General features: G+C 45.9%; 4 protein-coding genes across 5 annotated transcripts in view; 1 reads left to right on the top strand and 3 right to left on the bottom strand.

The window, feature by feature from the left end:
• The window catches only part of LOC138980901 (uncharacterized), a 6,254-nt gene extending 615 nt beyond the window's left edge, over positions 1-5,639 (bottom strand). The window contains exons 1-5 of one of the 2 annotated variants that reach the window (XM_070353770.1): positions 5,529-5,639; positions 4,024-4,176; positions 3,145-3,238; positions 1,851-1,981; positions 142-223 (exon numbers count right to left, since the gene is read on the bottom strand). In XM_070353770.1, the coding sequence (XP_070209871.1) occupies positions 142-223; positions 1,851-1,981; positions 3,145-3,238; positions 4,024-4,163 (447 nt within the window). In that variant the 5' untranslated portion in view covers positions 4,164-4,176; positions 5,529-5,639. Of the gene's footprint in view, positions 1-141; positions 224-1,850; positions 1,982-3,144; positions 3,239-4,023; positions 4,177-5,451 lie in introns of both variants that reach the window. The other variant, XM_070353769.1, reaches the window with a different exon arrangement.
• Positions 5,640-7,255: 1,616 nt separating this feature from the next.
• On the top strand, positions 7,256-14,681 carry LOC138980313 (uncharacterized). Its single transcript, XM_070353180.1, has 4 exons — positions 7,256-7,784; positions 9,891-10,636; positions 11,048-12,265; positions 13,690-14,681. The coding sequence occupies exons 2-4, from the start codon at positions 9,971-9,973 to the stop codon at positions 13,852-13,854; spliced, it is 2,049 nt and encodes a 682-aa protein (XP_070209281.1). The 5' UTR covers positions 7,256-7,784; positions 9,891-9,970; the 3' UTR covers positions 13,855-14,681.
• A 1,490-nt stretch (positions 14,682-16,171) lies between these two features.
• On the bottom strand, positions 16,172-18,061 carry LOC138979540 (uncharacterized). Its single transcript, XM_070352253.1, has 2 exons — positions 16,949-18,061; positions 16,172-16,549 (listed from the first exon to the last, which is right to left on the bottom strand). Exons 1-2 carry the CDS (start codon positions 18,059-18,061, stop codon positions 16,172-16,174), a joined length of 1,491 nt encoding a protein of 496 aa, XP_070208354.1.
• A 5,407-nt stretch (positions 18,062-23,468) lies between these two features.
• The window catches only part of LOC138980314 (gamma-tubulin complex component 5-like), a 32,079-nt gene continuing 28,965 nt past the window's right edge, over positions 23,469-26,582 (bottom strand). The window contains exon 23 of the mRNA XM_070353181.1: positions 23,469-24,522. Within this exon, the coding sequence (XP_070209282.1) occupies positions 24,449-24,522 (74 nt within the window). The 3' untranslated portion in view covers positions 23,469-24,448. The remainder of the gene's footprint in view (positions 24,523-26,582) is intronic.

A 26,582-nucleotide genomic window follows, 5' to 3' on the forward strand; every position in this document is an offset into this window, starting at 1 on the left:
CCGGCATTATCCAATTTTGTTAACGTCACGTTCTTCAAACGTAGACAGAGACAAAGGCCTTCAAAGACCTTTCCCCTACGAAAATACGAAAGAGAGAATAAAATGCTCTTTGCTGATTTATTGGTCACTGATTCTACTCACGTATTGCAGAGCAACCATTTCTCCTGCGATGGCAATCATGTCATGAGCATGAGGATAATAAAGGAGGGTGACGATAGTCGTTCTGGAACATGGTCAGCTTTTGTCATTTATGGCACTGATTGTTTACACATCGGATACCCCCCGCGGGTTAGGGGGAAGAATTTACCCGATGCTCCCCAGCATGTCGTAAGAGGCGACTAACGGATTCTGTTTCTCCTTTTACCCTTGTTAAGTGTTTCTTGTATAGAATATAGTCAATGTTTGTAAAGATTTTAGTCAAGCAGTATGTAAGAAATGTTAAGTCCTTTGTACTGGAAACTTGCATTCTCCCAGTAAGGTCATATATTGTACTACGTTGCAAGCCCCTGGAGCAATTTTTTGATAAGTGCTTTTGTGAACAAGAAACAATTAACAAGTGGCTCTATCCCATCTCCCCCCTTTCCCCGTCGCGATATAACCTTGAACGGTTGAAAACGACGTTAAACACCAAATAAAGAAAGAAAGAAAGTGTACACATCGAATACACAAAGGGAAGTAAGAGCTCTTAATGCATACGGCATGAGCAGAAGAGTACGTGTGAGCTGTGCGGAACCAGTCTCCTGGCACCTGAGAGAATAACAAGCATTGAAAAAAACAAGCGACTTTCATCCCCTTTTTTATATTTAATTTTATACGTTTGAAATAATGGACAGAATAAAATACGCAATAAAGTAATAATATCCACACTGATCAACGTAGAATTCAGCCAGAATGAGCAACACCCCCCATTACCCCCCCCTCTCTCTCTCTCTCTCTCTCTCTCTCTCTCTCTCTCTCATTGGATTGGATAAACAATCCAATCTCTCTCTCTCACCACTCTCTCTCTCTCTCTCTCTCTCTCTCTCTCTCTCTCTCTCTCACTCTCTCCCGCCTCTCTCTCCGCCACCATGACTGATTACAAAAAAGAAAACATACAGCTATTAAAAATACACCAAGCCTGGGCAGATCTGAGATAGTGGGCAGACCTCTTTTTTTATACCGGTGTAACACGAGAAAATTACTCCCACGAGATTTTTACTCCGGAGTAAAAATTTCGTTCGAAAATGTTACTCCCTTTACGAAAAAAGCACTCCCCCATTACACGAGAAAATTACTCCCCACGACAGGTGAGTTCCGAGTAAACATTTCGAACAAAAATGTTACTCCCCTGACGAATAAATAACGAATAAATTACTTCACCCTAACACGAGCAATTTAACTTCCCATGCCAGGTGTACGAAAATGTTACTCCCTTGTCCCCTGTTAGTCTTGGTGGTGGAAGGGGTGGAGGGAGGGTAGCGCGACATTCGTTTGCGCGAGATCACATATTGGCATTATCCCTTCGCCCGCATCCAATTTTCGCGTACGAGATTTTTACTGGAAGTAAAAAAAATGGGGAGTAAAAATTTCGTGGAGGGAGTAATTTTTTCGTGCCTTGGGGAGTTCTTTTCTTGTACGAAAGGTGTACTCGGAGTAAGAATTTCGTACGAAACTTTTACTCCGGAGTAAATTTTTCTTGGAGTAAAAATTTCGTGTTACACCGGGCATGACTGTTTCTTCGACCCACCCACAACAAACAAAAAAAAACAAAAACCACACACCCAATAACAAACAAACAACCAAACAACAACAAACAAACAAAAACAGATTTTGTTTTAATTCAGGCGCCGATATATGTAGTTCATGTTTACCTGTTGGCACCTGAGGGGTCGGGATATGTGTACTGCAGAGTCAGGTCGCCTTGGTCAGTCACCACAAACTGAGCACTGTCCTGTGTGCCGATGTTCTGGCTTTCGTTCAGGCCAATTGTCCTTTGGCAAGCCTTCATCAATTAAAGCAAAACAAACTTCAGGTTAGACAGACTCGTGTTCAAATAAACTCAGCAAAAACGTCATTGCACCAATTTCTGTACCACAATTAAAACATTATTTCCCGTGACATTTCATTCAAAAACTGATTGTATGCCATTAAACGCAGTCAACTAGGATAATAGACAAACATTCTGAATCAGCAAACTCAGTAGTTGTAGTAGTAACAGCAGCTCAGTGGCCCTCCCTCCCCATAACAACCTGTCCCCCCTCCCCATAACAACCTGCCCCCCCCTAACAACCTGCCCCCCCTCCCCATTACAACCTGCCCCCCCTCCCCATAACAACCTGCCCCCCCTCCCCATAACAACCTGCCCCCCCTCCCCATAACAACCTGCCCCCTCCCCATAACAACCTGCCCCCCTCCCCATAACAACCTGCCCCCCCTCCTCCCCATAACAACCTGCCCCCCCTCCTCATTTTAAGACCTCCAAAAATCTGAAAAAATCAGGTTTGAAAAAAGGAGGGAAATCTTAAACGAAGGTTTATTTGCAGAGCTTACGAGCAACAAATCTATGTAATCGATTAAAAAAAAAAAGAATATTCAAGGCCTTGATAAGGGGGGAGTCTTAAATCGCGGGGTCTTAAAAGGGGGGTTCCATCATAGCAACAGCACTGCAATACAGACGATGGCAAGTAAAACCTTACGTTCTCTGTTTTACAGCTTTGCGCACAACTGGAACGTCGCATTTCCCAACTGCAACTTTTTTGGAGTCCTCGCTGAAAGATTTGCCCCCTACAGGAAAATTGTCTCAAGCAATAATCAAATTACCCTACTGATTACTTCTGGCACAATTAAAACATAGCTTTGGCGTTGCTCTAACGCCACATGATACTTTCTGTGGTGTACACAACTATATATATATAATCCTAACAAAAATGCCAAAACGTGTAAACATTTTATATTTTCGTCAAGTAATGCGCGTTTGTTAATAATCTAGACTTCCCGACCACATATCTACAACATGTTAGCATAGTCCAACCATCCTGTGACGTGCAGCGCCAGGTACTAACAGACAGGTCAGGCCGATCGGGCCAACCGACCATCGCGTGCGAACACGTTGATCTCAACTAAAATCGCGCGGAACAGCCAGTCCCCACCCGTGGATACACTTACCGCTACGTTGACGCAGTGCGGAGTTTCCGTGAAACTGAGACAGGGGTTCCACGAGTACATGTCTGCCCCTTCCGAGTCTGGCACATCTTTGTATCTGTACATAATTAGATCGTATGATAAAAAGTCAAAGAATTGTTAGATACAGCATCTTATCCTACATACGTGAGAGAGACACCGGTGAGATAATAATCGTTCAAATCACACGTGTGTATATCATGTAAATGAGGTCATGTCAAGCAAGTCTGGCAGGGACCTGTTTTTCCACTGCTTATGATGCCAAAGTTACCGAGACAAACGTAAATTATAGAAAAACAAATTGCGCTCGCTAATTACCTTCGATGAATGTTTAGAACTAACACGTCACGCCACACTTTCAGAGTGACGTTTCTTTGCTTTGACCTAATAGATTGCACGAGGTTTTAGAAGAGATCGAGGTTCTAAAACAAGCGTCTTTAATTTAGCTGCCTCGACTGCAGGATATTTTCAGTAAAATACACGTAAGTACAGTATGTAGGATAAACAGAATACTACATGGCTTGCTGTGTCGCTCGTTGCTTTTTCAAATAGTGAAGCTCGCAGTTCAATATTAAAAAAAAAACCTCGTGTAAATCTGGTACGACACAACAAGCCATGTAGTATTCTCTATTGTTGTTAACAGAGAGAGAGAGAGAGAGAGAGAGAGAGAGAGAGAGAGAGAGAGAGAGAGAGAGAGAGAGAGAGAGAGAGAGAGAGAGAGAGACACACACACACACACACACACACTCAAACACACACATAAACTGACACACAACACCCCCACCCCACCCCACACACACACTGACACACACAACACACAAACACGCAACCCAAATTGACAAACAGACAAAGTAATGAACCAACCTGGCAGTCACATTGTCAGCGAGAGGAGACAAGTCAATAACCCCGTCAGCAGTGCGACACGAACAGGGACCTGTCTTCACACACTGCGTCACTCTCTCCCTAGGTGACGTCATCTGTCTCCCTTCTGACGTCATGATCATTCCTTCTGATGTGCTATAAGAATATCCAAACACAACTAATAAAACAACGAAAAAGCCTTTTGTCTGCATTCTAGTACAACAACGGCAGTGCTCCGTGTCAAGTATGTTTCTGTAGAGTTGTGGTAGGTGATTGCAAAGGTCAAGGCAAAACTCTCAGTCTGTGATCTTACAGAGCGAAAGATTCTTATCTGAGGCAACCCGAAACAAGTTCATATTACATAAGTATATATGTCTTTCAGAGGTCATGGTACCGACAGGGGTTCTGACTTTTGTGTTTGAACCTTTTTTTCTCTCTCAACGGAGGAAAAAAATGCTCAGGAACAAAAAAAAAGTTGGACGCAATTTCCCTGCCGGGTACCTACCGTAAAGGAAACGATCTTTTAATAGAAGGATAGGAGCGGGAGAAGTCAAAGGGACCCAAAAACAAATAAAAAAATAGTGTGCTTTTGTACAGAGAGAGAGAGAGAGAGACAGAGACAGAGAGACAGAGAGACAGAGAGAGTGTGCACGCGCTCGCGTGCGTGTGTGGTGTGTGTGTGTGTGTATCTGTGTGTGAGTGTGTGGTGTGTGTGTGTATCTGTGTGTGTGTGTGTGTGTGTGTGTGACAGTGAGCGTGCAGGCGTGCGGGTGTGTCCGTGACGGAAAAGCGACATTCTAACTGCTATGCCGTATATAAGCAGCGGTTCCGGTCCACTAGTTTCTCTCAACTTTTTTCCTAATTCAAAGGTACCTGATCGATTCCTGTGTTAACCATCATGAACACCATCACAGATCTGTTCGGCCTTTTTTAAAAACATTTTATAATGAGATACGATCATGATATTATACCAACAAATCAACATCAGTCCTGTTTGCTTCCTGAACAGTGTGGACATTTATAGATGAATTAGTGTTGAGGGGTGACACTGGTAGCAATGATAACATGAACTTTTAAAAACACACAGACAAACACACACACACATACGCGCACACACACACGCACACACACACACACACACACACGAACACACACACACGAACACACACACACACACACACACACACACACACACACACACACAGAAACACACCCACACAACAAAAAAGGCCCAACCAGCCTACACATTCCTGCAGAGAAGGCAGCCAGGCATTTGATTTTTGTCTGAGTTTAAGTGGAGACATGCTGAATCATCATGTATCATCCAACGTAAAAATCTGGCCGGATTGAACATGTTGAGCCTAATCGTTAATATGGTAAAGCCGAAATGTATATATTTAAACGCATAAACCTTTCAAAAAAAGACCGTACTTGTGAAACACAATTCGGAATATCCCATATTCATCTAAGAAGGACACCATCACAGAACACGAACATACAGAACATACATGTAGGCTACTTGGGTCCTAGTTTATACCCGCAGTGACTTGTGAAACCGACAACTAATTTCATTGTGGCCCAGTCACTGAATCCGTAAACTACTTGTTGTGATACATAATAATTGGGGCGTGCCTGGGACTTTCTGCAGCCAAGATGAGAGTCATTGACATACAGGAAACAGAACTATTTCCTGCTGTAAGTGACGCTCCAACCGGAAGTAAGCGCGGTCGGTAACGGAGCCACAACTCAGACTGATGCGGATTGACCGTCTTCTATTTAACAGGCGATGGAACCAGTGTTGCGTTTGCCGAAATTGTCGGGACAGTTTAGTGACGGGCACAATGGTTTGGTGGTAAGACGCCGGCCTCCAAAGCGGTTCGAATCCCGGCCGCGCCAAGTGGGTTAAGGTGGAGATTTTTCCAATCTCCCAGGTCAGCTTCTGTGCGGATCTGCTAGTGCCTTATCCCCCTTTGTGTGTACACGCAAGCACAAGACCAAGTGCGCACGGAAAAGATCCTGTAATCCATGTCAGAGTTCGGTGGGTTATAGAAACACAAAAATACCCAGCATGCTTCCTCCGAAAGCGGCGTATGGCTGCCTAAATGGCGGGGTAAAAACGGTCATACACGTAAAACTCCACTCGTGGAAAAACACGAGTGTACGTGGGAGTTTCAGCCCACGAACGCAGAAAAAGAAGAAGACTGACCTTCAGCCACTCTGAACTGAAAAGTCTTGGCTTACTTACTCAGCGCTCCCATAGATGCTCCACGCAGACACTGACATGACACTCGACACATGATCTTTGGAGCGCTCATTTCAAAATAATGCCTCATCCGTGTGAAAGTTCTCTGAGACCTTCACAAAATAATGCCTCATCCGTGTGAAAGTTCTCTGAGACCTTCACAAAATAAATATTGTCTTATTGGTCACATTAATCCCGTAATTTGTTTCGGAAGAGATCTGGCAGAACATTTTTTGAAAATAGTAACAACGGTACGCATGATAACGGATATGTAGTGCTTCCTGGTGGAACACCCCGTTCTGACCCCTGGGGAATGCTTCAGTAATCCAGTTTACCCCCCCCCCCTTTCCTTCCATGGGGAACTCACTCACACAAGGCAATTAATTGTACATACGCGCGATCACGGATTCAAGACCTCCACTAAAAAGCCATCGCTACATTTTTCAGTGATTAAAGGCCAGGGACAAAATGCTCGTATTTTACGTTGTGTTTGTTGTTGCTGTTGCTGTTTTGATGCTCAGCTGTTGAGAAAACATGCTTTGCGGGGTCCTGGAAGCATTTTAATTAAACGTTTATTCGTTAGTGATCAGTCAGATCCATACTGGTTACCCTGCTTTACATTGTTACTTTCAAGGAAAATTGAATCCTCTCAGACGGGCGCAATGGCGTGGTGGTAAGACGTCGGCCTCATAATCGGGAGGTCGTGAGTTCGAATCCCGGTCGCTGCCGCCTGGTGGGTTAAGAGTGGAGATTTTTCCGATCTCCCAGGTCAACTTATGTACAGACCTGCTAGTGACTTAACCGCCTTCGTGTGTACACGCAAGCACAAGACCAAGTGCGCACGGAAAAGATCCTGTAATCCATGTCAGAGTTCGGTGGGTTATGGAAACACGAAAATACCCAGTATGCCTACTCAACGAAAGTGGAGTGAAGCTGACTATGCTCTCAGAGTATAGTGTGGTGAACCCAAATGGGAAAACGAGCTCACACGTAACCAGACAATTCTGGAACGCTGAAGAAGAAGCAGAATCCTCTCAAACGAAAAAAAAAAATTCACGTGCACTGTACAAATTAGTTTTAACCACATTGATTTCAGCACCTGTGTTCTATATTCGCAGACCTGCCTGCACAGTTTTAACCATTCGGAATAAGCTCTCAAGGTCCTGGTTGGGTGCATCAGTAATATTCGGTCGAACATAACTGTGCATTCCCATTCGCAATATTCATCATCAAACATTCAGTGTATGTCTTGCCCGGGAAAAGGAACGGTCGTTACGAAGAACAACACAGGATTCAATCCTGAACTGTCGCGGATTCGATCTGATAGTATCGTGACTTTCACATTCTATCTAAAGAAAAGGTTGGGTGACGTGATTCTGATATGAGTAACCTATCTAACGCTAAATGCGAACTTTCAATTGAAGTGATGCGATGACTAGGACAACTCAAAATGTTACCAGCGTGTTAAAAGGATACTGCCTATATGTCTTTGCAGTTTGTCCCTGTGTTTAAAAAAATTGAGGTAAGTCGCGATTTTCTTCCTCTTTTAACTTAAACAAAATCACTATTGTTTTTTTAATTTCGATTAACTTATAAAGAGTGTTTGATGTATATGCTTTACCGTCTTATCCTCAACGACGACAATGACAATGTTGTTAACGACGACAGTGACGATAGCGCTTGTGTGTGTGTGTGTGTGTGTTTGGGTGTGTGTGTGTTATTGTGTGTTTGTGTGTTTGGGGGTGTGTGTGTGTTATTGTATGTTTGTGTGTTTGGGGGTGTGTGTGTGTGTGTGTGTGTGTGTTTGGGTGTGTGTGTGTTATTGTGTGTTTGTGTGTTTGGGGGTGTGTGTTAACGGTCATCCTTCTCGCCTGAGCGAACATAATATATTATACATCAGCACAGATTTGTCCAGGATTTTTTGTGTCAAAAGAGCTTTGTTCTATTTGAACACATACCAAATACCTTTTTTGTTGCTTTCAGAGCGTAGTTGGATTTTATTCTTTGCTAAATTAATAATGCAGGTCTAACATAGGTGTCATTTACGAAATTGATTTAATGAAATACAATACCGATACATGCACAGCCTAGCGGTGACCTTACAATAGATTTTCTACCGCTGGTATGACGAAGTAACCGAGACAAACTTCGTTCTCGAAATTCTTTGTCAGTTTCTGTGAAACATGCAGGAGAAGCGGCATAATGTTTACGTGACGACATATTTGTTTCGCTTTTGACGTCAGAAGTTTTACTTTGGAAGAGAGGGCCAGGAAGAGACGTCTTGGTTTGTTTAAACAGTGCCGTTTATTTTTAACCCAAACAATTACTACTCCGCACATAATAGCAGATTTGTGCTGTGTCCGCGAGTGACACGATAGTCTAATTCTGTGTGGAACTGATCTGATCTGTGGCAATGAATATTCACACGCTACCACGAAAAGGAGTGTACGTTTAAGCAAACATTTGTATGTTTATTAATTGTTGTTTTTTGTCTCGAGAACCAAGGGGATTCAGCATAGATCTTATTCTCTGTTTTTTTCTTGGCCTGCCTTTTAAAAACTACTCACATTTAATGTCTATTACAGGAAAATGTTTAAGGTAACAGGACACGCACACCGGCTTGAAGTGTGAACGGCACTTGTGCCGGCTACAAAGGTCGTGGAACACAAGTGGTAAAACCGCCGTGCGAAAGAGGGATTTCCCTAATTCTTTATTTGGTGTTTAACGTCGTTTTCAATCACGAAGGTTATATCGCGACGGGAAAACGGGGGGGGGGGGGGGGGGGGGGGGGGGGGGAGATGGGATAGAGCCACTTGTTAATTGTTTCTTGTTCACAAAAGCACTAATCAAAAAATTGCTCCAGAGGCTTGCAACGTAGTACAATATATTACCTTACTGGGAGAATGCAAGTTTCCAGTACAAAGGACTTAACATTTCTTACATACTGCTTGACTAAAATCTTTACAAACATTGACTATATTCTATACAAGAAACACTTAACAAGGGTAAAAGGAGAAACAGAATCCGTTAGTTGCCTCTTACGACATGCTGGGGAGCATCGGGTAAATTCTTCCCACTAACCCGCGGGGGGTATTTCCCTAATTAAAACCAAACAAAACAAGAAGAAAAAAAAATTTGTGTCTTTTTTGTTGTTGAAAAATTAGTCATTTCAGAAATCTAACAATAGCATAGGTAGACATATAAGGAGCAGGTTGGAAGATTAAGATTTACCTAAGACGTTTATCCTTTTCAGTTCAGTTTCAGTTTCAGTTACTCTGTTTCTCAAGACAACCTCGGAAACAGTAATGAGAACAGTCAATATAAGAAGACAATGCAATTACGCTGCTAAAGTCATGCTTGGTTCAAAAGTCAAACGAAATGGAAAAACCTCCGATGATGAGTAAGTTAATGATGCATACATGTGTCTCACAAACTCCTCTTTCTCATAAATGTAAAATTAACGCATCCTCCCCGTCTTCGCTTTTTTAGAGGCTGAACAGATTGTCGCACTCGATTCGGTTTTCATTGTGTTATTGAAGGTACACCGAGGGATGCAGCCCAAGAAAGTAGAAGTAGGACAATTTTAATGAATGAATGACTTGACGAAAAAGCTTGTCTTTTTTTCCAGGGCACTAAAGGAGAAAAAGAACTGAAGTAAGAACAAATAATAATTACAATAAAAAGACCCACCATCCTTATTAACAAAAGATGTCAACCTTACCACCAGCCTTACCCTTCAACACAACAGCCGACGAGTACCTGAAAAGTGTGGAGAACGCCGCGGCTCTTGAAGTCCTCCCTTCCCTCATCATTCTCGGCCTGCTCGCCGTTTTGGGCAACGTGGGTAACGGTCTCGCCCTGTACGTCTACTACAGGAAGTTCAAACCCAGCTCCACGAGAACTTACATCCTGGCCATGAGCGCGTTCGACATCCTGTTCAACACCTTGTCACTTCCCGGCGAGATCATCGACCTCCGATTCTCCATGACCTACAACGCTTACCGGCTGTGCAGGCTTCATCGACTCATCACGGGCTTCCTTACTCTCGTCTCCGGGTTCATTCTCGTGGCTGTGGCTGTCGACCGCCGCAGGATGATCTGCCATACGTTCTTACCTCCCTTGACTGACAGGAAAGTGTACGTGTCTTTGTTGGTTTGTGGCGCTGTGGCGTTCGCGTTGGGGGTTCCGTTTTCGATCATGAACGGGAGACACAGTGTGGAGACGGGTGTGCCCGGCGTGGTGGGTTCTGCCTGTTCTGTGGACGATCAGTTTATACGTTCCAGTTTTCCTTTGGTCTACAACGTGATTCTGCTGGTCGTGTTCATCGTCTGCGCTGGAACCATGATTACGTCATATGTGCAGATCGCCCGGAAGGTGAGTATTGTTTTGTCTTGAGTAGAGTGTGGGGTGGGGGTTGGGGGTACAGGGGTCTCGGGGGAGAGAACTCGGAGAGAGAGAGAGAGAGAGAGAGAGAGAGAGAGAGAGAGAGAGAGAGAGAGAGAGAGAGTGGAACATGTGAATTTCATATTATTTCACCGGATTTTAATTCAACATAAGCAGCTTCAATCTTGAATAAGTGCATACAAGAAAATTTGAAACCAAATTGGCAACAGTAAATTGCGACGATCATATCATCATCATCATCATCATCATCATCATCATCATCATCATCATCATCATCATCATCATCATCATCATCATCATCATGTTATAAACACTAGTCATGTACATTGCTGCCGCATAAGTACAACAGCCAGGCATAACATGTTCTTAAAAATTCCTCAGGTGATCAAACACAAGAGGATGTCCCGGATCGGAAGCAAACAGCCGGGAGGCGGAACTGTACATCGTTTTGCAATGGCGCTAAAAAAACTGGACAGTCATGGTTCGTCTGCTGACAAGGACAGCCCGTCAACCAGGACGAAGGGTAGCGATCATCTCGAAACAAGCTCTGACAAAAAGCACAAAGATGGGGAAAGTGACAGTGGTTTGTCCTCCAATGTTTCTGGGGCGAAGCACATGCACAACGACAATTGCGGCATCGAGGTCGAACAAGCTGATGACATTTATTGTGGAACACCTTCGGGTATCTCTGCAGCGGAACTCGAAAACCACCAGGGTAATGGAGTCCACGGTGTGAAAGACGACAACGATAATGATGAAGTTTTCGAGATGGAAACAACGGAGAAAGCATCCCCTGTGTCGACAGAAACTGTGTCGAGATCTAAAATGGGCAGCGTGCGATTCGGGAGCTTGCAAAGAGTAGAAGAAGAATTTGAAGTTGCGGTGAAAACTCTCGCTCACGCTGTCTCAGAAGATTGGCTGAGGTCCAGCGAACAATTTTCTCACAAGATGAAAGATCCATCAGTGAAAAGACGCTCAAGAAGTGTCAGTGAAGAACTGTTTCATGTCAACTACATTTCCGAGTTCATCAAACAGAACTACGAAGGACGTGTCCGCTGCATAACGACGGCTGAGTTGAAAGCTGACGCAGAAACCCCCTGTGACGTCGTTATGAGGTTGACGTCATCACATACACAAATCGACAAAGGTACATCTGATGTAAACAACGTCACGCAAAAACATTGTGACGTCATTGAAAGCTTGCCGTCAACCAAGCCAAAAAGACGAAGCTCCTTGCCGAAAGATTTCCGCACTGGCAACCACAATGACGTCTTCAAAGCAACGTCTGATCGTCATACCTCCGGATCATCCAACAAAACTACACCAGTCATCAAAGTGAGAAAAACTGCGTCTGCTTCGCGCGCCGACAAACTTCACTCTCTCGCCCTCAACACGCTTCGGAGAGTGCGAACCAAAAAGAGTGAAGGCCACGATGACGCCGGAGGGAGAGTGGCGTCATCAACTATGCGACGTCACTGTAGAAACAAGATTCCGTCACGAACGACGTGGATGATGTTCGTGCTAACAGCCATCTTCGTCATCAGTTACTTGCCTTATTTGACCATTATCTCTGTCCGCGCTGTCAAACAAGATGTGGAGGTATGTGTTTTACAAAAGTTCTGCTATTTTTTTACATTTAGTCAAGTTTTTACTAAATGTTTTAATAGAGGGGGAATCGAGACGAGGGTCGTGGTGTATGTGTGTGTGTGTGTGTGTGTGTGTGTGTGTGTGTGTGTGTGTGTGTGTGTTGTGTGTGTGTCTGTCTGCGTGTGTGTGTAGAGTGATTCAGACCAAACTACTGGACCGATCTTTATGAAATTTTACATGAGAGTTCCTGGGAATGATATCCCCGGACTTTTTTTCTTTTTTTCGATAAATACCTTTGATGACGTCATATCCGGCTTTTTGTAAAAGTTGAGGCGGCACTGTCACACTCTCATTTTTCAATCAAATCGATTGAAATTTTGGCCAAGTAATCTTCGACGAAGGCCGGACTTCGGTATTGCATTTCAGCTTGGTGGCTTAAAAATTAATTAATGACTTTGGTCATTAAAAATCTGAAAATTGTAATTTGTATAAAACGATCCAAATTTACGTTCATCTTATTCTTCGTCATTTTCTGATTCCAAACATATATAAATATGTTATATTTGGATTAAAAACAAGCTCTGAAAATTAAAAATATAAAAATTATGATCAAAATAAAATTTTCGAAATCAATTTAACAACACTTTCATCCTATTCCTTGTCGGTTCCTGATTCCAAAAACATATAGATATGATATGTTTGGATTAAAAACACGCTCAGAAAGTTAAATCCAAGAGAGGTACAGAAAAGCGTGCTATCCTTCTCAGCGCAACTACTACCCCGCTCTTCTTGTCAATTTCACTGCCTATGCCGTGAGCGGTGGACTGACGATGCTACGAGTATACGGTCTTGCTGCGTTGCATTGCGTTCAGTTTCATTCTGTGAGTTCGACAGCTACTTGACTAAATGTTGTATTTTCGCCTTACGCGACTTGTTTTTTCTGCCCCCAAATGCCAAAAAATGTCTAGGGTCGCGCGAAAAAATAGGGTCGGTCGGGATACCGTAAACAGACTATTTTTTGTGTGTGGCCTAATGTCTTTTTCTCATTCACCTACTTCGCCATCTGTACAAAACGCATTCCTCGTTCCCATAAGCACGAACAGAATAATATTTTGTTTTGACGGTCAGCGGATACCTTAGGCAAAATATGAATCAACTGACCAAGCTACTCTAATTCTCACACATTAATCGAGCTATATAGCCTACAGTCCAACCCGCCCTACCTGTCCAGTACGACCACCCCAATGGATATCCGACGAGATTTTTGTGTGTAGTATGATTTACCTTTCCATACCCGACCACCTGTATAAAGTAACCGCTTTTGGTCGGTCTCTTTGGTGGTCGTTATAGACAAGTTCGACTGTACTTATAATGAACAATCGTTGTTATATTTTCTCTCATATAATAGTGACGACTACTGTTTCATTTATCGACAGGTGGGTCTGAGCGGATGGCGACTGAACGTGTACACCATCGCTCTCAAGTCTTACTTCATCAACAGCGTCGTCAACCCCGTCGTCTATAGCTTCTGCAGCGCCAGATTCAGGCAACAGTGTCGCAACTTGTGCAGCTACAAAAAGAAATTCTCCATCAACGGCTGAATAGTTGTTCATCATCATCGTAACGTTTTCCTTGAAGAACCATAGAGTCAAATGTGTTGTCTACAGAACCAGGCATCAGCCTCGGGGTCAGTGTCGCAACTTGTGCAGCTACAAAAAGAAATTCTCCATCAACGGCTGAATAGTTGTTCATCATCATCGTAACGTTTTCCTTGAAGAACCATAGAGTCAAACGTGTTGTCTACAGAACCAGGCATCAGCCTCGGGGTCAGTGTCGCAACTTGTGCAGCTGCAAGAATACATTTTCCATCAGCGGCTAAATGTTTGTTCATCAACATCGTCAAGTTTTACTTGAACAATCATAGAGTCAAACATGTTGATTACAGAGTCAGGCATTAGAGTCAGTGTCGCAACTTGTGCATCTGCTAGAAAAAATGTTCCACCAGCGGCTAAATGTTTGTTCATCATTATCGTCAAGTTTTACTTAAAAGCAATCATGGAGTCAAACATGTTGATAACAGAGTCAGGCATTAGATTCAGTGTCGCAACTTGTGCATCTGCTAGAAGAAATGTTCCATCAGCGGCTAAATGATTGTTCATCATCATCGTCAAGTTTTACTTGAACAATCGTGTTGTCTTCAGTTTATACAGCGCTATATTCAGACAAACAGTGTCGCAACTTGTGCAGCTACAGAAAAAATTCTCCATTAATGACTGAATATTTCTCTTCTCCATTAGTGGTTGCAATTGGTTAATCGTCATCCTCAAGTTTTACGTGAACAATCATAAAGTGAACCATGTTGTCTTCACCGAGTTTCTGCAGCACTAGATTCAGACATCAGTGTCGCAACTTGTGCAGCTACAAAAAGAAATTCGAAAATTTTATTGTAAATTTTCATTTAATAAATATACCTACCCGAATCACATGTAGCAGTTGACTCAGTCTAAAGTGCTAGGTCTGAAAAGGCTACCCGTCTAAGGGGAGCAACCCCAACTAAAAAAGTGTAAACGTAGCTATGGTAATGACGACGCACCCAGGGAGTTACCTCCCCTCCTGCGTACTACGTCACTACTGCTACTGACCACGTGACCCCTATCATTCGACTCGAAGAATAAAATCTCCAAATCATAAGCGGGGTAGGTGGGAGGGACTACGATATGTGATTCGGGTAGGTATATTTATTAAATGAAAATTTACAATAAAATTTTCGATTAAATTACATATTCCTACTCCGAATCACATGTAGCAGATTGAAACAACAAGGCGGTGGGCAAGAAAAAGTTCAAACTCACTCTCAAATCCTTGTCAAGAGCTGACCCCCTGCCACCATGGCAGGCAAAGCTCTAGATCCATCCTGGCGAAGGGCCGAGATGTCACGCAGGTAAAAATTCATGAAGACATCCTCGGAACGCCAGTATGCGGTGTGTAGCACCTCCTCCAGTCTTCTTGATCGTAATACGGCCAAGGAGGAAGCCCAAGCTCGCGTCTCGTGAGCCCGAGCTGATTCCAGAGGAAGGACAGGCTGTGTCCCCCCTTCATTGCGGCGGCTCCACTCGTAAGCATGCTTAATGAGCGCCGACACCCACCGGGCCAGAGTCGTCTTAGTAATATCCTTATGTCTCTCCGTATTGAGAGAAATAAACAAAAGCTTTTGAGCTGCGGATCTAAGAGACTGAGCACGGGCAAGGTAGATGTGAAGGGCTCTAACAGGGCAATTTACTAAGTCTGGGTCATTCGGAGCCAGAATAGTGGACAACGGCCTGACATGAACCAAAGGAGAAGCTCGCTCAGGAGCCTGGTTTTTCGCAAGAAACTCAGGTCGAAACCGCAAGGTAACGGACCCATCTGATTCAAAGGAAATGTCGTCCGAATTACCGGAAAGAGCGTGAATCTCACTGCCCCTTCGTGCCGATGCTAGCAGCAAAAGGAAAAGGGACTTGCGTGTAAGATTCGCAAAACTGGCATCTCTGAGAGGTTCAAAATCCGCTGAACGCAGAAACTCCATGACCAATAAGAGATCCCACTTAGGAACGGGCGTACGAGACTTGACGTCAGAAAGGGAAGCGCCCTTGATGACTCCAGCGATCACGCCACTAACATCTATAGAGCGACCTATCTGGCGTAGGGTCGCCGAGATGGCCGATCTTCTTACTTTCAACGAGGCAGCGGAAGCTCCCTGAGAGGACATGAAAGCAAGATGGTTCGCCACGTGCATCGTGCGGGGTGCCGTAGCATCCAGCCGATGCTCGTGACACCAGGTAACCCAGGCCCTCCAATGTGACTCATAAACGGACGAGGTAGATGCTCTGTGCGAGCGTCCTACCAGGTCCATGGTCAGATCTGATGCCCCTTTGCGCCTCAGAGAAGACCGCACAACCTCCACGCGTGAAGATTCAGCATCTGAGGCTCTGCGTGGAGGCTGCCGGTGTGAGGCTGTACCAGTTCTCCTCGCGTGAGAGCGAGAGGAATGGGAGGGCCCTGGGCGAGTCTCAGCAGGTCCGGGAACCACGGCTGAGACGGCCAAAGAGGAGCGATCAGCAGGAGGGACGGGCCCTCCTGCTCCGCCTTCCTGAGAACTCGCGTGAGCAACTGGAATGGCGGGAACGCGTAAGCCTCCAGGCCTGACCAGGAAATGTCCATCGCGTTCGTCTCCCACGCCTCGGGATCCGGGAATGGTGAGACGAACACTGGTAGTCTCTTCGAGAACCTGGTGGCAAAAAGGTCCACCTGAGGTTTCTGCACAAGAGACCAGAGACGATCCAGCGCTCCGTGAGTGATGGTCCACTCTGTTTGAAGCACTCTGTCGGAGCGGCTGAGCGCGTCCGCCAGAGTGTTCAAGCTTCCGGGCAGGTACCTGGCCGAAAGCCTGATTTGATGCTCTGAACACCAAATCAGGATCTCGCAGGCCCTGGCCGAAAGCGACGGAGACCGCGACCCTCCCTGCTTGTTGATGTAAGCTGCCACTGTCGTGTTGTCTGTAAACAGACGAACATGCTTGGCCTGAAGGGAGGGCCGGAACTTGTCCAGAGCTAGAGCCACGGCTTCTAGCTCCAGCAAGTTGATGTGCTGCATCCTCTGATCTGCCGACCACAGACCTGACGCAGTCAGCTGGTCTGTGTGAGCCCCCCACCCCACCAAGGACGCGTCCGTGAACAGGTCCAAGTCTGGGGCAGGAAGGGCTATCGGCACGCCCCTGCACACCCACTCCGTGTCCAGCCACGGAAGGGTAGCGGATTGGAACCATCCCCGGAGAGGGATGAGGGCATTCCAATCCACCGTGGGAGAGTCCACGAACGGCCTCAGCGCCAGCTGAAAGGGACGTTTGTGGACCCTCCCCAAGGGGACCAGGAGAGCCATGGACTCCATCTGCCCTAAGATGGAGGCCAAAGTCCGCAGGGAGGCCCTCGGGAGAGGCAAAGTGGAGCGTATGCACGCCTGGAGCTTGTCCACCCTCTTCTGAGAGGGCTGAACAGTCCAAGCCACCGTGTCGAAAGACATTCCCAAGTAGGTGAACGTCTGACACGGCGTCAGCTCCGACTTTGATCGGTTGATCGAGAAGCCAAACAAGTTGGCCTCCCGAAGAACCGATTGGGTATCCTGCTCGCACCCCGCCTGACTCTGACTCAGGATGAGCCAATCGTCCAGGTAGGCACGTAGCCGGACACCCCGCGACCTCACCAGCGCGCAGACCTGTCTCACGACCATGGTGAAGACCCAAGGGGCGAGAGACAGGCCGAAAGGAAGGGCGCGAAACTGGTAAACCTGACTTGCCCACCGGAAACGAAGCCATTTCCGGTCGGCTGGATGCATAAGAATATGGAAGTATGCATCCGTCAGGTCGATGGAAGTCGCCCAATCTCCCGGGCGGAGAGAGTCCCTGACCGACGCTGGCGTCTCCATCTTGAACCTTATCTCCCTCAAAAAGGTATTGAGGAACGACAGGTCCAAGACAGGACGCCATGCCCCTGAGGCTTTGGGGACGGCGAAAAGCCGTCCGTAAAACCCAGGGGAGCTGTGGTCGAGGACTTTCTCCACTGCGCCCTTCTGCACCAGGGAGTCTATTTCCGACCGAAGGACGGAAATGGCTTCCTGCGAGGAGGGAGGCCTGAACGCCGGCGGACGCCTGACCAGAGGTGCCTTGCCATCTTTCCAGAGAAGACGGAAGCCCGACCTCACGACCCCCACGATCCATTGACTCTGTACAGACACGAGCCAGTGGGAAAGTGCCCGGGAAGGGCCCCCCGCCATCACCAGAGTGGAGGGCGGGGTGGGGGGGAGATCGGGAGCACTTCATTGGGGGTGAGGCTTGCTTCCAGAGCCGCCTCTCCCCCTGCCGGAAGACGGTCGTCTTCTCGAGCCCCGAGAAGAGGAACGTCCACGACCCTTGTCTGCCGGTTTGGGAGGGCCAGCAACCTTAGCCTGCTTCGGCTGAGAAGGCTGAGACTGCTTGGACTGCTTAAGGCTGTGCAGGGAAAAGTCAGAGAACTGCTGGTCCCTGTTAGCCTGAATTTCCTGTCTTCGGGCATCAAAAACGAGATGCCCAAAGAGGGAACCCTCCAAGACCGGTGAGGCACGCAAGGTGTCCTTGGTCGCCTGATCCGAAAACTGAGAGTGTGACAGGAAGAGATCCCGACGACACATAACAGAGTGCGCATAGTGCACAGCGGAAAGTCTCATCTGTTCTTCGTTGACCCTCGCAAGAGCGGCCAACAAAGTGGAGACGTCATCCGCATCCTGATCCTCGCTGAGAGAGAACGGATTCAGTGAATCAGTGAGGGCACGAGAGAGGGCCCGAATGAGAGTCTCAGCAATGGAGGCAAGCTCCAGCTGCTGACGCCCTGCCTCTTCAGAAGCAATCAGAGTGTTCTCAGAAAAGAGCACGCCGTCATCCTTCTTGATAGGCTTGGCCAACAAGGCCAGCATCTCCGGAGGAACTGTCAAAGATGAACGCGGGAGAGCGAAAGCATCCAACAAGTTCCTAGGAGACTTCTGCAAAACCAACCGCCTGTGAGACGACAGAGCGAATGCAGAAGCCTGAGAAGGCGAAGCCATCCACTGCTGTGCCAGCTCCGGAACGGAGCCGTGAGGCACGAGCAGCGGAACCGGAAGTGAAGGAATTCCGCTTCCGGAAGGAGATGGCTTGGCCAAAACTTGAGAAAGCTGAAAGGCTATGGATGGAGACTCCAAAAACCGGAAGTATGAGTCATCCTCCTTCCCAGAGCGAAAATCAGCCATCGCGGACGGTGCCGTCGAAGCGGCAGCCGAAGAGACCGAAGCCCCTTCCGCGAAATATCTCGAAGTGACCTCAGCAGCGGCCTCAAGAGCCACTTTGAGTCTCTCCGGATAACCAACACGTGCAGCCTCGCTGGCAACGGACTGAATATCCGAAACATCCGGCGAAGGACCGAAGTCCACGTTGCTGGTAGAAGGGCGGTGAACACCGTAACCGGAAACCGGAAACCCGTCCACTCCAATACCATCCGAACTCATGCCCTGAATAGGGAAAGAGTAAGAGGACGGCATGCCCGCAGCCGCCGGAACCGGAACCGCAGTCGAAGCAACAACCGAAGACGGAAGCGCTGACTGCCCCGGCCAGGGCTGAGACACCTGCCCAAAGGGCTGGTGATGCCCCCCCGCGACCGCCACCTGAGAGGAAGCGGAAGCAGAAGAAGCAGCAGATCCGGTCTGAGCCGGAAAAGTATCAGACGCGACCGCGAAAAGCGGAAGCGCAGACACTGTGGACGGCGGCCGGAAGGCCGAATGCCCAGAGGGCCACGTCCGGTCAACCCCGGAAACGACCCCAGCGGGTGCGTACATCGGGGGACCTATGCTTCCGGCGAGTGCCGGAAGCGCAGCAGACGGAACCGGCTGGTCGACTCCGGAAACGACCCCAGCGGGTGCGTACGTCGGAGGACCTACGCTTCCGGCGAGTGCCGGAAGCGTCGAAGCCTGAACCAAATGCCGCCATTGCTCATCGACACGATGGTCTTCCGTGAAGCCAAAGTGAGAACGAACAGGGGTTTGCGGGTCGTGAACCCGCCGAAAAGGGCTGCTTCCCAGCAGGGAGCGTCCAGCGGCCTCACGAGGACCTACGGACCAGCCCAACTTACTTGCGTCGCCAACCACAGCGGTAGAAGGCACAGAAGCAACCGCCTCGGTCAAGGACAGCGTCACAGCCGGAAGCGGAAAGGAAGCCATCGACGGGACAACGGAAGTCGAAGGCTGAGAACGCACCATCTCCTCTCTCACCAACGTGCGAAGCTCGGGAACCAGCGAAGAAAGCAACGATGAAACCAGCGCCGTCGAATCTGCAAGCGGCAGAGGAGACGAGCGAGAAACAACGGTACGCGTAGGTTGATTAGACTGCCCCACAACCGGCTGGTCATTTGGGGCAGAAATAGGGACCGTCATAACAGTATTGTTAGCCGCGTCAGAAACAACAACCAAAATAGGCTTAGGGACAGAAGTGGAAGACTTGGGTTTAATTTTCCCTTTCACATCAGCCTTGCCGCGCTCGCGCTTTTTGTCTCCGTCAGACATGCTGACAACAAAATGGAGACACAAAATTCCAAAATGGCTACCACAAAATACGTGACCAACACGTGGCCGAAAATTTCGAGTAGCAACAGAAAATTACGTTCGATACAAGTAAAGGAACGAGCTCACCAACTACCAGTGCAGCGGGTGAAGAGACGGGTGTGGGTGCCGGTGGGTGTCTAAGCAAACACCAAACAGCGAACTTCCACTAGAGCCAAAAAATTCACGACCTGCTCCCTAGAAAGCTGAAGTGTCGAATGATAGGGGTCACGTGGTCAGTAGCAGTAGTGACGTAGTACGCAGGAGGGGAGGTAACTCCCTGGGTGCGTCGTCATTACCATAGCTACGTTTACACTTTTTTAGTTGGGGTTGCTCCCCTTAGACGGGTAGCCTTTTCAGACCTAGCACTTTAGACTGAGTCAACTGCTACATGTGATTCGGAGTAGGAATATGTAATTTAATCTTCATTAGAAGTTGAATATTTGTCTTCTCCATTAGTGGTATACTATTTTTCTATCGTCATCCTCAAGTTTAACGTGATCAATTATTAAGTTAGCCATGCTGTCTTCAGTTTCTGCAGCGCTCGATTCAGACATCATTTTCGGAACTTGTGCAGTTGCAAGAAAATTTACAAAGGCTTCAACAGAGCACCTGAGAAATGAGGGTCTTACAAAGGAGGAAGTCTTAAATTGGGGAGTCTTAAAGAGGGGGTTCCACTGTATCAGTGTTGTTATTTGTTCAGGGCCAAAAAGAATCAATCAATCAATATGAGGCTGATATCGCGCGTATTCCGCAGGGATTTTTTTTATTTTTAATTTTGTCTTTAATGCAATTTATATCGCGCACATATTCAAGGCGCAGGGATTTTTATTTATGCCGTGTGAGATGGAATTTTTTTACACAATACATCACGCATTCACATCGGCCAGCAGATCGCAGCCATTTCGGCGCATATCCTACTTTTCACGGCCTATTATTCCAAGTCACATGGGTATTTTGGTGGACATTTTTATCTATGCCTATACAATGGTACTTTTCATTCCGTGATTTCAGACAAGACTAAATCTAGTAAGAAACAAAAGGAAGTATAAATTCGTACACTGAGGTCTTAATCTTGCTGATGGAAGATAAGTTTCAATTTTGAGTCGCATATTGTACATAATTTACCCGATTTGGCCGAGCGCTCTCCAGTCCACCCAGCTGGAAGTGTGTATCGGACCCTAGCCGGGAAAGGCAAAGGCAGTGAGGAATAGGAGATGGGCAGCATCCTCATCAAGCTCCCTAGAAAAGTTAGGAACTCTGACATCTCGCTCCTATGCGATCAAATATTGTAATGTGAATATCTTTACCTTATTATTGTGCACCAACCTGTCCTCGCGACCAACTGTCTATACTGACAGGTAGTCGTTATAGACAAGTTAACCTGTATTAACTGTCATGGTAAAGTGATTTTCTTTAAAAACATTGAATGCTTGGCTTTTGTGGTAAATCATTTTGCCAAAAGACTTCAACGGGCACAATTAGTATCGTCATATGACTTGTAAAAATGTACAGCTTCTCAATTTTGTTCCTGTCAGTTTTTGTATCATTACATTGTATAAACTTACAGGCAAGAGAGAGAGAGAGAGAGAGAGAGAGAGAGAGAGAGAGAGAGAGAGAGAGAGAGAGAGAGAGAGAGAGAGAGAGAGAGAGAGAGAGAGAGAGAGAGATTGAGAGCGAGATTGAGAGACATATATTGAGAGAGAGAGACATTTATTTAGATAGAGAGAGAAAGGGAGAGCAAGTCCACATATAATGAGTGCCGTGCACACAAGATTTATATAGAAAATAAATTGAATTGTTTCAACTCTTACACATTATTTTAAGTTCAAATAATCAAATGCAATTGTTTCATTGGTGATTTAATGCTGATGTGTGTCTGTGGGTGTGTGTGTGTGTGTGTGTGTGTGTGTGTGTGTGTGTGTCAGAAAGATTTGTATGCTTGTGTGTGTGTGTGTGTGTGTGTGTGTGTGTGTGTGTGTGTGTGTGAAATATAAAAAAATGTAACGACAAACAAGCACATTATAGTGAAACACACTTAAATGACAAACAGTCAACATTTCATCTGACATATATGGCAGTTTTAATTTCAGAAGAAATATTCCATACATTATACAATAATTATACACAACAGATGTTAGCATAACCGATTTTTTTGTCCATTATTTGTTTGCTCCTCACAGAGATGACAGGAAAACAAAACAATGCAGGGCCGGACCCAGGGGGGGGGGGTTCCAGGGGTTCCGGAACCCCACCCCTGGAAAAAGCATGTGCCTTGCTTTGAGTGGGTTTTTTTTTGTACTAGTTTTTGCACCAAAACAATGCTGCTCTTAACCCTCAAAACAAGGCCCAGAATGCACCAGATTGCACAGATTTTAACCGTTTTTCAAAAATTTTCCGGGGGAGCATGCCCCCGGACCCCCCTAGTTCGCGCGCCTGCTTTGCTGGCGCGCGCTTGTGGCTTCGCCACTTCGCTGATTTGCCCCTCCCAAAAAGGAGGAACCCCCCCCTTACAACTCATTTGGTCCGGCCCTGCAATGTGTTTTCTGGGTTTCATCTCCTTGAAATCCTTCTCTTGCCATAGAACAGTTGAAATATATATAAGATTGCAACTTGGTATTCTTCACGACTCTTTCATAAATAGCATTGTACTCCTCAAAACCACCAAAGTCCACTTGTGTTCCAGGAAAAGCACTGCACTTACTTCATGCAGTCAGAAGCCTTATTTACACCAGTTCACAAAACTCCAAGATTACTGTCCTACAGTGGAACCCCCTTTTTAAGACTCCCTCCTTTTTAAGTCCCCCTTTTTAAGTCCCCCTTTTTAAGACCTCCCTTTTAAAGACCCCCTTTTTAAGACCCCCTTTTAAAGACTCCCCTTTTTAAGACCCCCCTTTTTAAGACCTCCTTTTTAAGACCCCCTTTTTAAGACCCCCTTTTAAGACCCCCTTTTAAGACCCCCCTTTTTAAGACTTCCTTTTTAAGACCCCCCTTTTAAGACCCCCCTTTTTTAAGACCCCCTTTTAAGACCCCCCTTTTTAAGACTCCCCCTTTTTAGACCCCTTTTTAAGACCCCCTTTTTAAGACCCCCTCCTTTTTAAGACTCCCTCCTTTTTAGGACCCTCTTATCTCAGATGCTCTGTTCATAGCCTCTGTAAATTTACCTCCATTTTAAGACTCCCTCCTTTTTAGGACCCTCTTATCTCAGATGCTCTGTTCATAGCCTCTGTAAATTTACCTCCATTTTAAGACTCCCTCCTTTTTAAGACCCTCTTATCTCAGATGCTCTGTTCATAGCCTCTGTAAATTTACCTCCATTTTAAGATTCACTCCTTTTTAGGACCCTCTTATCTCAGATGCTCTGTTCATAGCCTCTGTAAATTTACCTTCATTTTAAAACTCGCTCCTTTTTAAGGCCTGATTTTCTTAGATTTTTGAAGGTTGTAAAGTAGGAAGAAGGAAGGAAGAAAGGAAGATTTCATATAGTCCTGTGAGGTCACCCTCATGGAAATTCGGGCTGCTTTCTCTCTGGGGAAAGCGAGCTGCCACACAGTATAGCACTACCCATTTTTTGTTTCTTTTTCCTGCATGCGTGTTTTCTTGTTTCCAAGCCCTGAGACTTTTGCTGTGAACTTGGGTTCTTTATCGTGCGCATGCGTGCACAGGGTGGTGTTCGGACACTGAGGAGAGTCTGCACAAAGTTGACTCTGGGAAATAAATCCCTCGCCGAACGTGGGGATCAAACCCACGCCCATAGCGACAACTGGTTCTGAAGCCAGTGCCGCTACCGACTGAGCTATTTTCCCGCCCCAAGGGGGGTTCCACAGTATCAGCCACACAGAATTCACTGATAAATCCCCAACAGTGCACACACTTCACACAGCAAGTAATCCTCAGGCCCAGGAACACAGGCACTTCACAAGACAATCAATCATCCTGATAACACCATCCACCGGTCTGACGTCACTGGTCTTGCTACACATGGTGGAAATGTCAACAGTGCTTCATGTAGCGTTCACAACATGATGGATGGTATGTGTACTCTCCATAGACAGGGAATCAATAGGAGAAGCGGTCTGAAGATTTGGTGTTGCTCGGTAGAGATGTCACCAAGGCAAACGTCAACTGAACGGCTGAAAAAAGAAAATTGAGAATGAAGAGCATGAAAATACATGTATGTACTCTCCTTTTAAACATCCTTTAAACAAAAGAGAAAGAAAGCAAGGAAGTAGGATGATGAGCAAAGAAATGTTAGGAATAACAGTAATCAATCTCTTTCTACAAAAAAGAGATGTGACCGAGGCAACATATCAACTGAACGACTTTTGTGTTTGTTTGTTTGTTTGTTTGCTTAACGCCCAGCCGACCACGAAGGGCCATATCAGGGCGGTGCTGCTTTGACATATAACGTGCGCCACACACAAGACAGAAGTCGCAGCACAGGCTTCATGTCTCACCCAGTCACATTATTCTGACACCGGACCAACCAGTCCTAGCACTAACCCCAAAATGCCATACGCCAGGCAGAGCAGCCACTAGATTGCCAATTTTAAAGTCTTAGGTATGACCCGGCCGGGGTTCAAACCCACGACCTCCCGATCACGGGGCGGACGCCTTACCACTAGGCCAACCGTGCCGGTAACTGAACGACTGAATATAAGGAGTGAGTAATGGAGCACAAAAATACTCTACATTTGAAATTTATCAAAACAGAGAAACAGGAAAAGACAAGAAAGCAGAATGACAAAAATCCAAATGTTCAAAGCAACTTTTAATAAATATGTTTATACATAATTAAACATTTTGAGTAGTGCAAATGACAAATAAAAAATCTATACAATGTGTGCGTTAAATTTAAATTACTTCAGATTTGTTTCTACAAATAATACATACATCCTCACATATTAGAAATCTCCTAATAAGCCATGAAAGACCTGGGGATGGTAAACCAGATTTAATCTCAATCACACCTGATACATGTAGTCAACAATTATTTTACTTCAATGCCAAATCTGCGAACATCAAAACACACCATCCAAAAGATTTCAACAATACAGACTTTGACCTCAGATCTTTGATACATCAATAAGGATAGAGGTTTTAGACACAAGCTTAGTCTTACAACCGACGGGCGCTGTGGCGGGGTGGTAAAACGTCGGCCTCTTAATCGGAAGGTCGAGGGTTCGAATCCCTGCCGCGGCTGCCTGGTGGGATAAGTGTGGAGATTTTTCCGATCTCCCAGGTCAACTTATGTGCAGACCTGCTAGTGGCTTATCCCCCTTTGTGTGTACACGCAAGCACAAGACCAAGTGCGCACGAAAAAGATCCTGTAATCCATGTCAGAGTTCGGTAGGTTATAGAAACACGAAAATACCCAGCATGCTTCCTCCGAAAGCGGCGTATGGCTGCTTAAATGGCGGGGTAAAAACAGTCATACATGTAAAATTAAAAATTTTAGTAATAAATTTTCATTTGATTAATATACTTACCCAACTCACATATAGCAATTAACTCTAGTTCAGTGCTGGTAACGCTGTACGCATCCCCTTGGTAACAAGGGAAGCCCCTCTAAAAAAAGAGTGACCAATACCCATAAGGCCATATTAATACATACTTCCGACTTCCGTATGCGCGCGCATACGCCGCCATATGCATCATTCCAAACGAAGCCCAACTCACTCCCCTTTTTTTAGAAATCCACCCCCCACAGCGGGGAGGCGGGAGGGAATAAACGATGTGAGTTGGGTAAGTATATTAATCAAATGAAAATTTATTACTAAAATTTTTAATTAAATTACATATCTTACCCAACTCACATATAGCAGATTGCTACTATAGGTGGAGGGCACTTAACCCAATCAGGAATTGAGAATCTGTCCTGCCGCTAACAGAGCAGGTAACCCAGAAACACATCCTATCTCAATGCATAGGCATCTCTGAGATAAACACCAAAGAAAAACCTTTCCATAAAGCCAGCAAGCCGACTCAAGAACACAGTTCTGCCAGGAGACCAAATCGAAGAACAGCTAGAGTAGAAGCCCAATCTCTTGCCCCGTGAGGCCTAGCTGTAGTAAAGGGCAAAACTGCCCTGACATCCCCTGCCTGACTCTGCCACCATACATAAACTTGTCTAACTATGGTGGAGACCCAATTGGCTAACACTACTCTCGAGATGTCTTTAAAGCGCACCATA

This window comes from Littorina saxatilis, linkage group LG11 (genome assembly GCF_037325665.1).
Source record: "Littorina saxatilis isolate snail1 linkage group LG11, US_GU_Lsax_2.0, whole genome shotgun sequence".
In the NCBI taxonomy this organism is placed as follows: domain Eukaryota; kingdom Metazoa; phylum Mollusca; class Gastropoda; order Littorinimorpha; family Littorinidae; genus Littorina; species Littorina saxatilis.